The 13,404-nt window shown below is 46.0% G+C and overlaps 1 protein-coding gene and 1 long non-coding RNA gene across 6 annotated transcripts in view; one reads left to right on the top strand and one right to left on the bottom strand.

The window, feature by feature from the left end:
- CA5A (carbonic anhydrase 5A) overlaps positions 1 to 13,404 on the bottom strand; it is a 41,514-nt gene that overhangs the window by 4,815 nt on the left and 23,295 nt on the right. For both annotated transcript variants that reach the window (XM_023536669.1, XM_023536668.1), the window contains exons 3-5: positions 7,640 to 7,758; positions 5,311 to 5,406; positions 5,094 to 5,156 (exon numbers count right to left, since the gene is read on the bottom strand). In XM_023536669.1, coding sequence (XP_023392437.1) covers positions 5,094 to 5,156; positions 5,311 to 5,406; positions 7,640 to 7,758 — 278 coding nt within the window. The remainder of the gene's footprint in view (positions 1 to 5,093; positions 5,157 to 5,310; positions 5,407 to 7,639; positions 7,759 to 13,404) is intronic.
- LOC105298827 lies at positions 3,686 to 13,359 on the top strand. 4 transcript variants are annotated; one of them, XR_002782802.1, is made up of 3 exons: positions 3,686 to 4,343; positions 5,693 to 5,776; positions 10,411 to 13,359. It is a non-coding gene; the product is annotated as an uncharacterized LOC105298827 (long non-coding RNA). The 4 variants fall into 4 exon arrangements; XR_002782801.1 differs by lacking the exon at positions 10,411 to 13,359 and adding an exon at positions 8,484 to 8,995; XR_002782800.1 differs by lacking the exon at positions 10,411 to 13,359 and adding an exon at positions 6,533 to 6,709.

Genomic DNA, 13,404 nt, shown 5'->3' with positions numbered 1-13,404 from the left:
CTCAGTGACGTGACCGTCACATCACCAGGAGGGACATGTGTCCCCGAGATAAAGGCTGTGAAGCCAAGATGATCACATTTGGAAGCAGTAACAAGTAAGCGTGACCCTCATAGCAGAGCACAGATCCCCACTAAATGCTTACATTTTTCCTTTTAAAGATTTATTTTCATCTACCTAAGCTGTGAAAATATTACACTTTTAAAAATTGTGGTTAAATGACATGAGTAACATAAAATTTACTATTTTAATCACTTTCCAGTGTACAGTTCCGTGGCATTGAATACATTCACATTGTTGTGCAACCATCACCACCATCCATCTCCAGGAGTTTCTCATCTTCCCAAACTGAAGCTCTGTCCCTGTTAAACACTAACAGGGACACCTCCCCCAGCCCCTGGCGGCCACCATCCTACTTTCATTCTCTATGGATTTGATTCCTCTGGGGACCTCATGTGGGTGAAATCATGCAGTATTTGTCCTTTTGTGATTGGCTTATCTCACTTAGCATAATGTCCTCAAGGTTCATCACATTGTAGCATGTGTCAGGATGTCCTTGCTTTTTAAGGCTGAATAATTTACCATGTTGTGTTTATTCATTCATTCGATGATGGACCCTTGGGTTGTTTCTACCTCTTGACTATTGTGGGCAATGTTGCTGTGAATATGAATATACTAATATCTCTTAAGACCCTGTTCTCAATTATTTTGCGTATATACCCAGAAGTGGGAATGCTGGATCCTATGGGAATTCTATGTTTAATTTTTTGAGGAACCACCAGACTGTTTTCTATATTGGCTACACCAGAAAATTTTCACTTTTAAGACAGCTGACCATCTCTTTAAAGCAGCGGTCTCTGACGTAAGAGTCGCGGTAACGACACACACTCAGGAGGATGTGTGCGCTGAGCCTGTCACCTGACTCTGCCAGGACTTTCTTTCTCACAGGGAGCAGGCGGAATTGATGGACCTGGACAGCTGTCCTCAGCCACCTTGTGCCAGGCTCTCTGCACTGCTCCCACGAGGGACTCCAGTCAGCATGTCCTGCTTGGGAGCCCTGTGTTTAGAATTCATGTTTGTCTACTTTCTGTGCTTTATAAAAGGATGGGGAGAAATTTGCCTCTCTGAGTTCCAAATGACACTGATAGGGTGCCACCATTCATTCATTTATTCATTCACTTACTCACAGTTGTGTTTAGCACCTACAGTAAACCCGACTCGATCTTAGGTGCTGGGGTGCAAAACCACCGCCTTCATGGAACTTACCTTTTCCCAGACAAAAGCAGACAGCACACCAAATAATAAGTAAATCTCTAGTAGTTTACATGGTGATGTGTGATGGAAGAAAATAAAATAGGGCAGCGGTGGGGGGGTGGCATTTTAAGAGGGGTGCTCTCAAAAGCCTCACCGGGAAGGTGACACTTAAGCAAAGACATGGAGGAGGTGAAGGAAGAGGCCATGCAGGTTCCCAGGGAAGAACCCTTCAGCGGCAGACACAGCTGGTGTCGAGGCTCTGGCTTAAGGTGCAGCCTGATGGGCTAGAGGAACAGCAAAGAGGCCATGCGGCTACAGTGAGTAAATGAGACAAAAAGTGATATAAAGAGATTGGGGGGCGGGGTGCTGTAGATAGGGATAGCCCTGCTTGTGCCCCAGGTTGGGACCCCAGAGAATATCCATCAGCAGAGGCAGAAGCAGGTGGCTGCTATCTGTATGTTGCTCAGTATAGAGCCTGGGGTCTAAAGAGAAAGGAGGATCCCTGGGCTAGTCTTTGCCCCCTTGCAAGCCAAAGGCATCTGAGCAGATTTTTTGCTCAGAGAAGAAAGGATCTCTCGAGGTCCCTCTGATTGGCAGGCCCGAGGCTGTGGCCTCCGTCCCTTCATAAGGTGAGTGAGATTGAAAGGCCAAGAGGGGTCAGGCCTGGAAACAATGTGACACTAACCAGCCTCAACTCCAGACCCATCCGGGGCAGGATATTCAAGCCTGAGGCAGATATTCTCTCATCCCTAAGGAAGGAGGTCTCCCTGCACAGCAGAATCTTTCCACCCAGCCTCCAAAGGCAAAAGCAAGGGGCTGGGACAACCTGGCTGGTACCCTAATTGCTGGCTTTCATCAGTCAGAAACTGGGAGACGTTAGGTAAGCTACCGAAAGGAAAGAAGTAAATTGATTCACACTGGCAGATAATTACGAAGGGACTTGTGTGCCAGGTGTTCACTTTGTAATTAATTATCTGGTTAATGTCTTTTTATTTTTTAAATTTATTTTAATTTATTTTTTTGGTCACATTGTTAACGATGGTTAATGTCTTTAAAACGGGATTATTGAAATATAATTCACTCCTTTAAATAATGCAAGTCTATGGCTTTTTGTATATTATTCACAGATCGATGTGCAACCATCACCACAGTCTGTTTGAGAACATTTTCATCACCTCAAAAAAAGAACTCCAGAAAAAAAAAAGCCCAGTAAATACTCTTTAGCTATCACTTCTCCTGACCTCCCCACCCCTGCCCCTCTTGCCACAGGCCCCACTTATCAGCTTTCTGTCTATGTGGATTTGCCTATTCTGGACATTTCCTATAAGGAGAATCATATAATATGTGGATTTTATGATTGGCTTCTTTCATTTAGCTTAATATTGTCAAGATTCATCCATGTCGTAGTGTGTGTCAGGGCTTCATTCCTTTTTATGGCCAAATAATATTCCATTATTTGGTCTAGTTAATTATTGAAGGAAACAGGTCACATGAGACAACAATGCAAAAAGTACCAGGGGGCGTGCAGTGACAAACGCATCTCTCCTCCCCCAGTCTCTAGCCCAAAGGCTGCCAGACACCTTCGAGACGATGACCTTGAATTTTTAGAACCACCCTTTGAGGGATGTTTCTGTCTTATTGATGAAGAAAGTTGGATAGATATAAGTGACTTTCCCAAAGCCACACAGTTAAACAGTGGCAGAACCCAGATGTCACAAGAAGTCTGTCCTGTCCCCAAGCCAGGGTTGTTTTCTCCCTCCCCAGGGGCTGCAGGGGGGTAGAGGGCATAAAGGCAGCAGATTATACGGAGGAGCCGCTGGATGGACCCACCACTGCCCACTGCTGTTTCTTGCCAATCAAAATGTTCAGAGGACATCTACATATCTCCAGTAACGTCATCAGGAGCTCTGTGCCCTGATCCTAAAGCACATTAGGGTTCAGAGCAGCCCCTGATATATAGAAAGCTGCTCCCCCTCAGAGTCCTCAAAGCAAGTCAAGGCCCCTCCTCTCCGTATCTGTCAGCTCCGGTGGTTGGAGCGTTAGCTGGGAGCACATGGCATGGTTTGGGCCACCGTCCATCACCAATACAGACGGACCAGCTCCCTGTAGATGGGTGCCCACTCCACATGCCTTCATTGTTCTCTTTTCTATTTATGTGCATCCCACTTTGGAAAGAAGGAAGGTAGTTTGCAAAGAAAGCTCCATGTGGTACAGCATGGCAGAATAAAAACGGGAGAAAAGGCAAATCTATAGGACTTGGAACAAATAAGTGGTGGCCAAGGCTTGGGGAAGTGGGGCTTGACTCTACTAGGGCCACAGGACAGGATGTGCGGGGGGGCGGGGGGCACTGTTTCATATGGTCTCACATGGGGGACTCGTGACTCTAGGAATTTGTTAAAACCCATAGAACTGTATACCACAGAGGTGACTCATAACGTTGCAAAATTTAAAAATCAACTCAGACTTTGGGGGAACCCACGGTGGAGCACAGACTGTGATGAATGGATTACATTCCCCAACTGATGGAGCACAGACTCCCACTCATCAAGGCTGGGCCTTCTGCCTCTTAAGATTCTAACTCTTATTTTTCAGGTGAGGAAACTGAGGCCCAGAGATTAGCATCAGGACAAGCAGCGTCTTCTGTCATCACTTCTGACCACGTGTACCACCGCGCTGACACCACCTCTCCGATGTGGTGTGCCCAGGAGACCCTGAGTTAGCCTACCCTGGGGGGTGGGGAGGTTGCTCCAGAACCTTCCTTGGAAGCAAAACACACTGCTGAGTAAAGAGGGCCTCACAGACAGTGACTTTCTTTCCCACCAGAAGGTGGACACCACGCCATGCAGGAGGCGGATGCTGGTGGGGAAAACATCCCAGGTTTACTCTGGCCTCGGACCAGCAAGGAAGAGGGTGCTCCCAGCACCTTGACCTTCTGGAGTTCCTGAGCTGGCAGACAAGGCAGCAGGCGGTGATCTGGTCTCAGTCCCACGAGGCCCGCCTGGAAGTCAACATCAAGGCGAATGCACCACACAGATCAAACGGCCCCTGTGAACCGGCAGAGGAAGGGCTGGCCCTCATCATTGTTAAGACAGGTGGGAGCCCCACATCCAAGGACCACGGTGACTCCTTTTGTCTCAGAATGCTTTTGTTCGGTACTGAACAAATAAACTGCATTTCTTTGGAATTTCCACTTCTCCATCAAAGTCCTTTCTCAGCTGATGTTGGAGAAAAGCTATATTGTTGTCCTTGTCATCTTTCTGAGCCATGCTTAATGCAGTGAGGTGTCCAAAGCCAGCTGGGCAGAGATCAGCTCTTCCACGCACGAGTGGCGGATTGGCAGGACTTTCCCTCTTCCTATGGACTCTGAGCTCTCAGGGATAGGTGGTCTTAGGTTCACCCCAGGAGTGTGCCAGGTGGCACTTAGGTGGGCACTCTTCAGTGTTAATATTTAGGTATTTATTTCAATTGGGTTTAAAACATTATCATTAATGGATGTCGTTGCTTGAGATAGCCTAAAGATTTTTAAAAGCTGATCAATTTATGAAAAAGTATTAAGTAACTAATAGGACCAGTGAAGATGGACATGGCAAAAATCTTCAAGATGCTGCTTGAATGACCGAATTTTGGGAAACCCAAATTGAATCCAGCACCCCAATTATATTGAGAAGGGAGGGTGCCCAAGACATCAGATAGCGAGCCAGCGAGTGACGTAACTGGAATTAGCCCCAGTGAGTTCCATTTCTAGAATGGGACTCTCTGCAATACTCTTTCCACCAAGCTGGTTTTCTTCCCCTTGCAATTTTGCTTTTCCAATGATGCTGATTTTGATATATGTAGCTTACCTTATGTTTTATTTCTGGCAAGACGTCCACCAACTTCTGCAGTGCTTTGTGATGGGCCCCCAGCTGCACAGCACAGACATACGAAATATTCATTTGAAAAGCAGAGGACAGGGTGACCAGCACACTTCATTCTACGTAGACTGTGTTTACAAAGCAGTTCTTAGTTACGGCACACTACTTTTTTCATTAAGAGAGCTATACCCTGGCGAGAGATTACCTTTAAAAATACTCCTATCACAGCCAAGCCATTCTCTCCCAATACAGCTTCTTTGTAACTTTGGTATTTCACAGAATTCCAGTGAACTAAATGCAGCTGAAACACAGGAGAAAGAATTTATCACGATGCAGCCAGAAACAAAACAGTCGTTCCCCCTTCTGCATGGCAGACCTACGTGTCTGTTTAATGATTTTCATGAATTCGGCGGCTCAGCCCGGCTTAGGAATGCCAGCACCGCCAGCATGCTTGGGGTTCTCAAAGGCCTGCTAAAACCACAGAGAGTAAGGGCCTCACATTTCTGGTGGGAGAGAAAGAGGTTCGTTTGAACTTTATGAAATAGAAATGGGTGGTTGGATCGTTTGCTATTTTTTGTATTTTTCAGATGTCCTTGAACACGGGTTGCCAGATCAAATACAGGACTCTCGATTAAATTTGAATTTCGGATAAACAATAAATAATTTTTAATGTAAGTATGCCCCAAACGTTGCTCTTTTTTCTACATCTGTCACCTTCCCTTGAACTTCATCTGTGTCCTTATTTCACACCCCTCCTTCGTTTTTCCTAAGCCCAAACTCAGCATCAGGGTTGGTCAGATGACAAGAATTTAAATCAGGGGCAGGGGCCTGGCTGGGGAAACAGGCTTTTCCAGGTCTCTGGCGAGTCAGAGGCAGAGCCAGGACACCTGGGCCTGGCTTCGGGTTCTCTGCGATGATACGATGATACCGTGTGGTGCTGTCCACGCTCTGTTGGGCTCAGAACCTAGAAGGGACCTGAGTGTCCATACATATTTCCTTCTATGGGCATAAGTTGCAGTAGAGGTCTTTCTGAATGGTGACCCAAGCCCCGAGTCTGCAAGGACAGAGATCAGAAAGCCTCTAGCTTCTCATAGTCAACCAGACTCTCCCCACACAGCTGCTGGATTCGGGTTGGAGGGGTGGAGGTGGGGTTGGGGGTGAGGGGGTAGAGGCCTCCTGCTGAATGGCTGAGTCCACGTGTGCTGTGGGTGACACCTCACTCCGAAGTCCCAGTGTTCTTAGCCACACGCACTGGGGACAGTGAGGGTGGCCAGGCCTCTCCCTGCCCATCCTGCTGGAACGCCCCGTCTGCTGTCCTAGGGCACTCTGCCAGAAATAGAGACAGCTGGGCCCATGACCCAACTGCAGCCTTCTTCCTTTACAGACCCCATCTTTGGAGCTGACTCTGTCTCCCAAAACCTCCACAGGAAACAGCACCCTGCGACATGACATGCATCAGAGGCAAGGCCAGGAGGGGCCTGACTCAGAGGGAGCCCTGGCAGGTCCCATCTCCGATCTTGGCCTCTATGCTAATAAATTACAACAACCTCCTCTGTTAAAATATCTGTTCGTTAAAAACCATGGTTCAGATATACAGTTATGAAGCTAAAAGTTGTGTTGTCAAGTGAAAGAGGGCAAGCTGCAAGCCACTTGTTCCTTCATTCTTGTCATATTTGTTAATATGCGTATAATTATAACAATAGATGTAACTCCCTATTTATAAGCTGTCCCCAAAGGTCACCTCTGGGTGTGTGATTACTGGTGATTTTCATTTTTTGGTTTGGTTGGACTCTAGCTTGATTTTAACTACAGTATTACTCCCACAATAACGGCAACAAAAATTTAAAACAAAAACCATTCATAACTTAAAGCACATCCAAAAGTCAGACCGTTGGTGGGTGGACAGAGATGTGATAAAGTGAATAGGGCAAAATGTTAACCATGGGATCTGGCAGCCTCATGGGTTCTCACTGTACAGTTCTTTCAATTTTTTTGGATGCTGGAAAATTTTCATAATAAAATATTGGGGAAAACCTATAAGGCACCACCATAACTACAAAAACTAGTCCTCAACATTTTTCTCTGTTCATTTTTTCCCTGACTCTTATTTTTAAATGTTGTAATTGTCACTTCGTTTTAAGATGATCGCTATTGTAAAGATTTTTAGATTCTCAGTAGGAGGCTTCGAATGCCTTGAAGAACAGGAAGCTGCCAGTTCATAATCGACTACCAACGAGCATATGGCTGAGTGAGAGGCTGTTCTTGAATCCCAGTGGTCTGGCTTTGCCACCTTACATAACCACTCAGAACCTCAGTCTCTTCTATTAAATGAAAGTGCTAATAAGTACCCTCCCCTTAGGATAGCAGTGTGATTGAATGGGTGGGGTGGCCGATTGTTCTGGTTTGAGCAGTGAGGGTCCCACATCCCAGGAAATCCTCTCTCTCTGGGCCACCAGGATGGTTGGTCACCCTACAATCAAGCCTGGCATGTAGAAAGCACCCACATATTTGCTGCTAAGATGCCGTCTACGAACCTCTGCCGGGTACGCGTGGTCATCCACCGTGTGCTCTGAGCCCCACTCATTCACTGCTCCCCAATGGAAGTGGAACTGCTTCAGTTGGTAGTGGTTTTCCAAGGGGCCACCACTAATTCCTGGAAAGTGAAACCTCTGTGTTAGTTTGCCTATTAGTTGGACTGTGGTGTTTCTGTGATACTGTCTCATGATTTCACTCTCAAAAGACTGATGTCTTGCTGAAATGACAAACTAGAAGGTGGGCCCCATGAAAAGTGGGTCCTGTCTGTCTGTTCACTTCTGCCCTTGTCACCTGGCCCTGGGCCAGCCAACATCACACAGTCTAGGCCTAAGTGAATACAGATTCAAGTGCTGCCACCAGGGGGCGGTAGGGGTCTCAACCCCTGCCTGCCGCAGTAAGTCAAAGAAAAACATTTCTGAGATGCATGCCCATTTTATAAGATTTCCAGACTTCCTTGCTTAAAAAAGAAAAAATGATGTCGTTTGAATGAAAAAAAGTAGCTTAAATCCTATCGCCAAATAATTTCATAAATATGTAAAGAGCAAATAAACAAATAAACAAATTCTGAGGTACAGCATGCTGCCTCTCCACCAGCTGCTCTCTATACAGCCCCTGCTCAGTCTAGTCCCACTTGCTAAGTCACCCCACATACCCAAACGGCCTCCCCAAGAGCTGCAAGCTTGATGCGCACGGGCTCAAATGTGAGCAATCTGGGTCTTGACTCCGGAATCATGGGTGCCTTCCAGATATCCAGGCTTAGGGCTGGGGCTCCGCATTTTAGAGACCTCTGGGTGGCTCTGATGCACGTGGCTTAGTCTGTCTCCAGCTTCACTTTGCTAACAGATTTCCACGAACAACTGATGCAAATATGATGGTGACTGTTGGACAACTCACTGTGAATTGAAATGAGCATGTGCCACAGAGATGGCTAGGACAAGTCTGGAAGACACGGCAGAGCCATGAAGTGGGTTCCAGGGTGGCCTGGCTTGCGTCAACTCCTCTACGTGTCAAATACTACTGGCCAGTGGTATTTTCCGTTTGGTTTTTACCATAAAAAGTATTCGTAGCAGAAAGGGCTGAACTATGAACGAGAAAACAGGTTTAGCTTATGATTCTGCTCTCGGTCAAGTCGTAAAGCTTCCCACCATCTTTCTTGACTTGAAATGATGGCGTCACTTCAGAGGTCATTAGGGTCTCATTAGTCATAAAGTTTTGTGGTTTCATGAGGTAATATTCTATTCTTAACACACACTCACGAGTTACTTCTTAACTTTTAAAAATATACAGAAATAGCTCTTTCTCCAACAAGTATATGAAAACATATTAAACCATAAAGTCTGAATCTACAGCACTGTGGGGGTGAAGGAGGAAAACCTTCCAGGGTAGGTTCAAATTGCAAGACTTTAATGGGGATTTTCTGGGCCTAGAAATACAATAGGGGTGATTTTCTTTTCCTTTGAGGGATAAGGACACTCCAGCAGATTGGCCTTTACAGTTTTGTGTTGTATTTTAATTTATGAGGCGAGGTTTAAAACATTGCCGGTAATCTCTGGGGTATAGGAATGGGAACTAGGATTTAAACCCAGGACTGACGCCAAAACTTGTGCCCTTCCACTTTATCTTTCAAAGTGCAAAATATAATCTAAGAAAATTGCAGAACTATGAAACAAAGGCAGTGGTCATCTTTGTGTCTTATATCCATGGTGGAAAGAGAGTGTAGATCACTAGTCAGCCAGAGATCGCGTGCCACCAAAGTGCATCTCTTAGTGACCAAGAGGGGATCTTAAGAGGTGAGTCTGCCTGTCATCTGACCGACTGTCCTCTAGGAGATGCCCTGGGCACTAAGAAACCGAGACTGGCAATATGCTTACTTACACAGAAGTAACCATGTGGATGTCCATGCATGTCTGTATCATCTTTTCCAGAACGGAAGTGCCAGAAGGCAGGAATGATGGCTGTTTCATCTAAGCCAGGAACAAATTGAATTGGACACAAACTGGTGGACACAATTTATAATTAAGTACCATCCAGCTGATTCTCAAGACAGGGACCATTTTTGTCTTATTCATTATTGTATTCTCAGCGCTTAGTCTAGGACATGTCCCTTGGAGGCACCCAGTGAATGAATGAATGAGATCATTATGCTTCTTGATTGGTTCATTCACTCAGTCCGTACGCAGGTCTGTGTGTAGTAGCAGAATTCAGCCTTTCCCGTGACAGCTCGGGAACTGGCTAGGATTTATAGGGAATTACACAGAATGCTAGAATTATGTAAAGACCTGGATTTGCAGCTTAGCTTTAACTTGCTGTGTGAACTTGAGCAAGTTGCTCAGCTTCTCTGAGCCTCAGCCTCTCCACCTGTGAAATAATGGGTGTTGGCAGAATAAACAGTGTTGGCAGAGAAAGCACTTTGTATAGTATTGTCAAATGAGGATGGTGATAACGATGCTGCTGACTGTACATCATGTAACCTTTCAAGCATGCAGCTCCTTCATCTTTAAAAAAAGGAATTACAACCTGATTGGTTCTTGTGTCCCTTCTAGCTTAAGCATCTGAGAATTCTATGTAGGCTCATATAAAAGGTCTCCAAAAAGAATGATACCAACTGCATGAGGCATACATTCATCACTAGCTGGATGTCTGCCAGATCCCCACCAAAAATAACCTTTAGAAAAATCACCCCACTGTTGCTAACAGCAGAGGGAGAATCAGAGGCTGCTGGGATGGGAGGGGACTTGTGAACACTGATCATTACTCCTTCCTCTGGCAGGTACAGAGCTGCCGAGGTCAGAAGACTTTCCCAATGTCACTCTCTGAGCAGGACCGGGGCTCACAGACCACAGCTCCAAGCTCTCCCTGACATCAAACTGCCTCCAGAATTCTTTACTGAAGCAGCCTGTCTCCAGTCGGACTTCAGCTTCCAAAAGATCCCAGTAGTCCATTTAAGTGAGAGAATACAAATGGAAGTCCATCCTTTAAAATCCTGGGGTTCTCCTGCTGCAGGAGAGAATGTGTCTTTGCAGTGAGGCCTCCAGAATATGCATCTCTTTCGAGCTGACATCTGGTCATTTGAACATGAACCAGGGGACTTGCTGGAAATCTGGGGCCAAGCAAACTCATAACAAAACCCCCAAAAGGCTGCTGTCCCTCACTAGCTTTGTAATATGCAAACGCAAATAAGGAGCTAAGCAAAACATGAGCTTCTCTAGGAGGTTAAGTGAGGAGGAAGAAGGTCTGGGGCTGGCTGGCTGGCTGGCTGGCTGGTTGGCTTTCTGGTGCAGGGCAGTGGGAGGATAAGCTATAACGTGGGCTGGGCTGGTGCGGCCCCCTGTGGCCAGTCAGTGGAGACACATCAGGACCTGCCATTCTGTCTGATGCAGCCTCATCCCTTTAAGTGCATTTCAGAAGAGAAAAAGAGCGCATCAAAAAGCACAACGTTTAAATTCAAGAACGCCAGCAAGTATGGACTCCACAGAAGAATCTCACTGTAACAATGTCTCTCAAATTAGACCTGATCGGCTAAGACAGCCCACTAGCAAAGTGCCTTATTTAAAAACTGGGAAACTGTTTTGTCGTCCTTTCAGTAGGTGGTCGGGAGTGGGGTCTGGCATCATCTCTTCCAAACTGAGTGATCTTGGTCCTGCTACTGAACTGCTCCCAGCCTCAGTTTCTCAATCATTTAAAATGGGATAATCCTAGTGCCTACTTGGAGGGGCATTGCAAGGATTAAATTACATGGGAAATACAAAGTTCTTAGCATGACGCCTGGCGATTTGGAAGCACTCGAAGAACAAGACTCAGCAGTCATTGACATGTCTCTGATATGGGATAAAATAGCTGATTAAGGAGAAAAGGCTCTCATTGGTCAGCATCTCTTGTGTCCTGGGTGCTGCGTGGGCAGCTACTTCCGTCAGCTCATGTAACTGTCAGCATCTGGTAGACAGTTAATATGTGCTGTAAACACTACTATCTGACAAGCCAGCTTTTATTGAGCACTTGCTATGTGCTGGACATTGTGCAAAGCACTTTATGTTCCCCCAGAAAACATATGACCTCCTCACAATGACCCTGCAGCAGGTACTATTAGCCCATTTTTGAGAGGAGAAAACTAAGGCTCAAAGAAGTTAAGTCACCTGCCCCAGATCGCCCAGTGAATCCAACCCAGGTCTGCTTGAAGGTCCAGCCCTTGAGCTGACATAAGGTTCAAGCCAAATTCTGTGTTTTGTTTTGTTTTTAAACCAGGAACACTAGGAACCCAATTTAAGGTTGCAGGCGCAGATTAAAAAGAATAAAAACATCTCAAAGTGACTTTTCATAATGATTACACAGTATCAGAGTAATTCCCTTTAATAAAACAATTTTAAAAGGCAAGTCCAATTTGTGAGAAGGGAGCCTTTGGCTCTCCAGCCCCCAAACCCCAGACTCCTCCATCGGCAGGGTCTGTCCACAGAGCCGAGGCCGTGCATCACTCCAGCGTTCTCCATGAACAGGTGCATCTGAGACATAATTGGGAAATTGTATCAGTGACAGCCCGACCCTCCAAATACTCCAAGGACAGATGACATGGAAGCTGATTCCACACTGCGATTTGCTAGATACTATTGTCTTCGTACTTATAATGGTGGTTGTTAATAGCCATCTATTTGTAGTTCCATGTTTTTACCAGAAAAAGCAGGCTTTTGGCAGGCGCAGTTGTTTTAAGGCTTAAAATAAGTATAAGAGACGCTTGAGATGTTCTAATTAGTCAAAACTGTAACTAAGACGATGCTGAGGATCAGCCTGTTCTTGATGCCACTCTGAGATTTCACTAGTGTTCCGAAGCTGTAAAGCTCAAGGGCAAAAGGCTTCCTTACGCTCTTGGGACCCGGAAACTCTCTGTAATGCCCTTCAGGCAAATGGGAGCCATAGCCAGCGGCCAGCAAGCGGTCACTGTAACAATGTCCCCAAGATCAGGGAATCCAGATCACTCTCTGGGAGTTAAATTCTAAGATCATCACATATTGGCTCTGGTTTGAAAGCCAGACAAACTTGAGCTCAAACCCTGGTTTCACACCGTGTGGCTTTGCACAGGTTATTTTATCTCTCTGTGTCTCAGATTTGACATTCGTAAAAAGATGATGACACCTATATGGCGAAGACCAAATACAGTGATGCTTACAAAACTCTCCCCCGCAGAGCCCCCAGCATTAGTAGGACTTCAGCTGGCAGTAGCACTTTGTTATTACTGGTATTATTGTTCTTATTAAAATTATCATCACCATCATCATCAAATCAGAGATTCGCAGTCACCTGAAATAGCCGCTATTTCTCCCAAGTTAGGACCTGCATGTAAAGACATTGAAGGGTAAACATATCTTAAGAGAGTGTCCAGTAGAAGGGGCTCAGCCGCTCACGGAAGCAAAAGAGGAAATAGCATTCATTCATTCAACAAATATTCACTGAGTTTCCACCACGTGCCTGTGCTGAGGATTAAGGGTCAAGAGGGAGATTGATGCAGATGCCACCTGGCCCTCCTGGAACTGGGAATCAAGAGGGGCAGGCAGACAGGAAGTGGGTAATGAACGTAAGCGGTTACGAGAGTTGAGAGTCGCGACAGGCACGATGGGGTGCTTGGCGGGGAACCTAAACAGGCGTAGAGCGTCCCTGAGGAAGTGGTGGTTCAGCTCAGCCCCAAGAATGAAAAGGAACCTGGTTGGTTCTAGGCAGCTGGGAACAAGAGGTAGAGAAGCCACCGGGATGATCCACATGGAAGGCCAAATGGCTG

This window comes from Pteropus vampyrus, unplaced genomic scaffold (assembly GCF_000151845.1).
Source record: "Pteropus vampyrus isolate Shadow unplaced genomic scaffold, Pvam_2.0 Scaffold166, whole genome shotgun sequence".
Lineage (NCBI taxonomy): Eukaryota > Metazoa > Chordata > Mammalia > Chiroptera > Pteropodidae > Pteropus > Pteropus vampyrus.
Note: the sequence above shows the minus strand (reverse complement) of the source record. Positions and strands in the feature narration are given on the sequence as shown.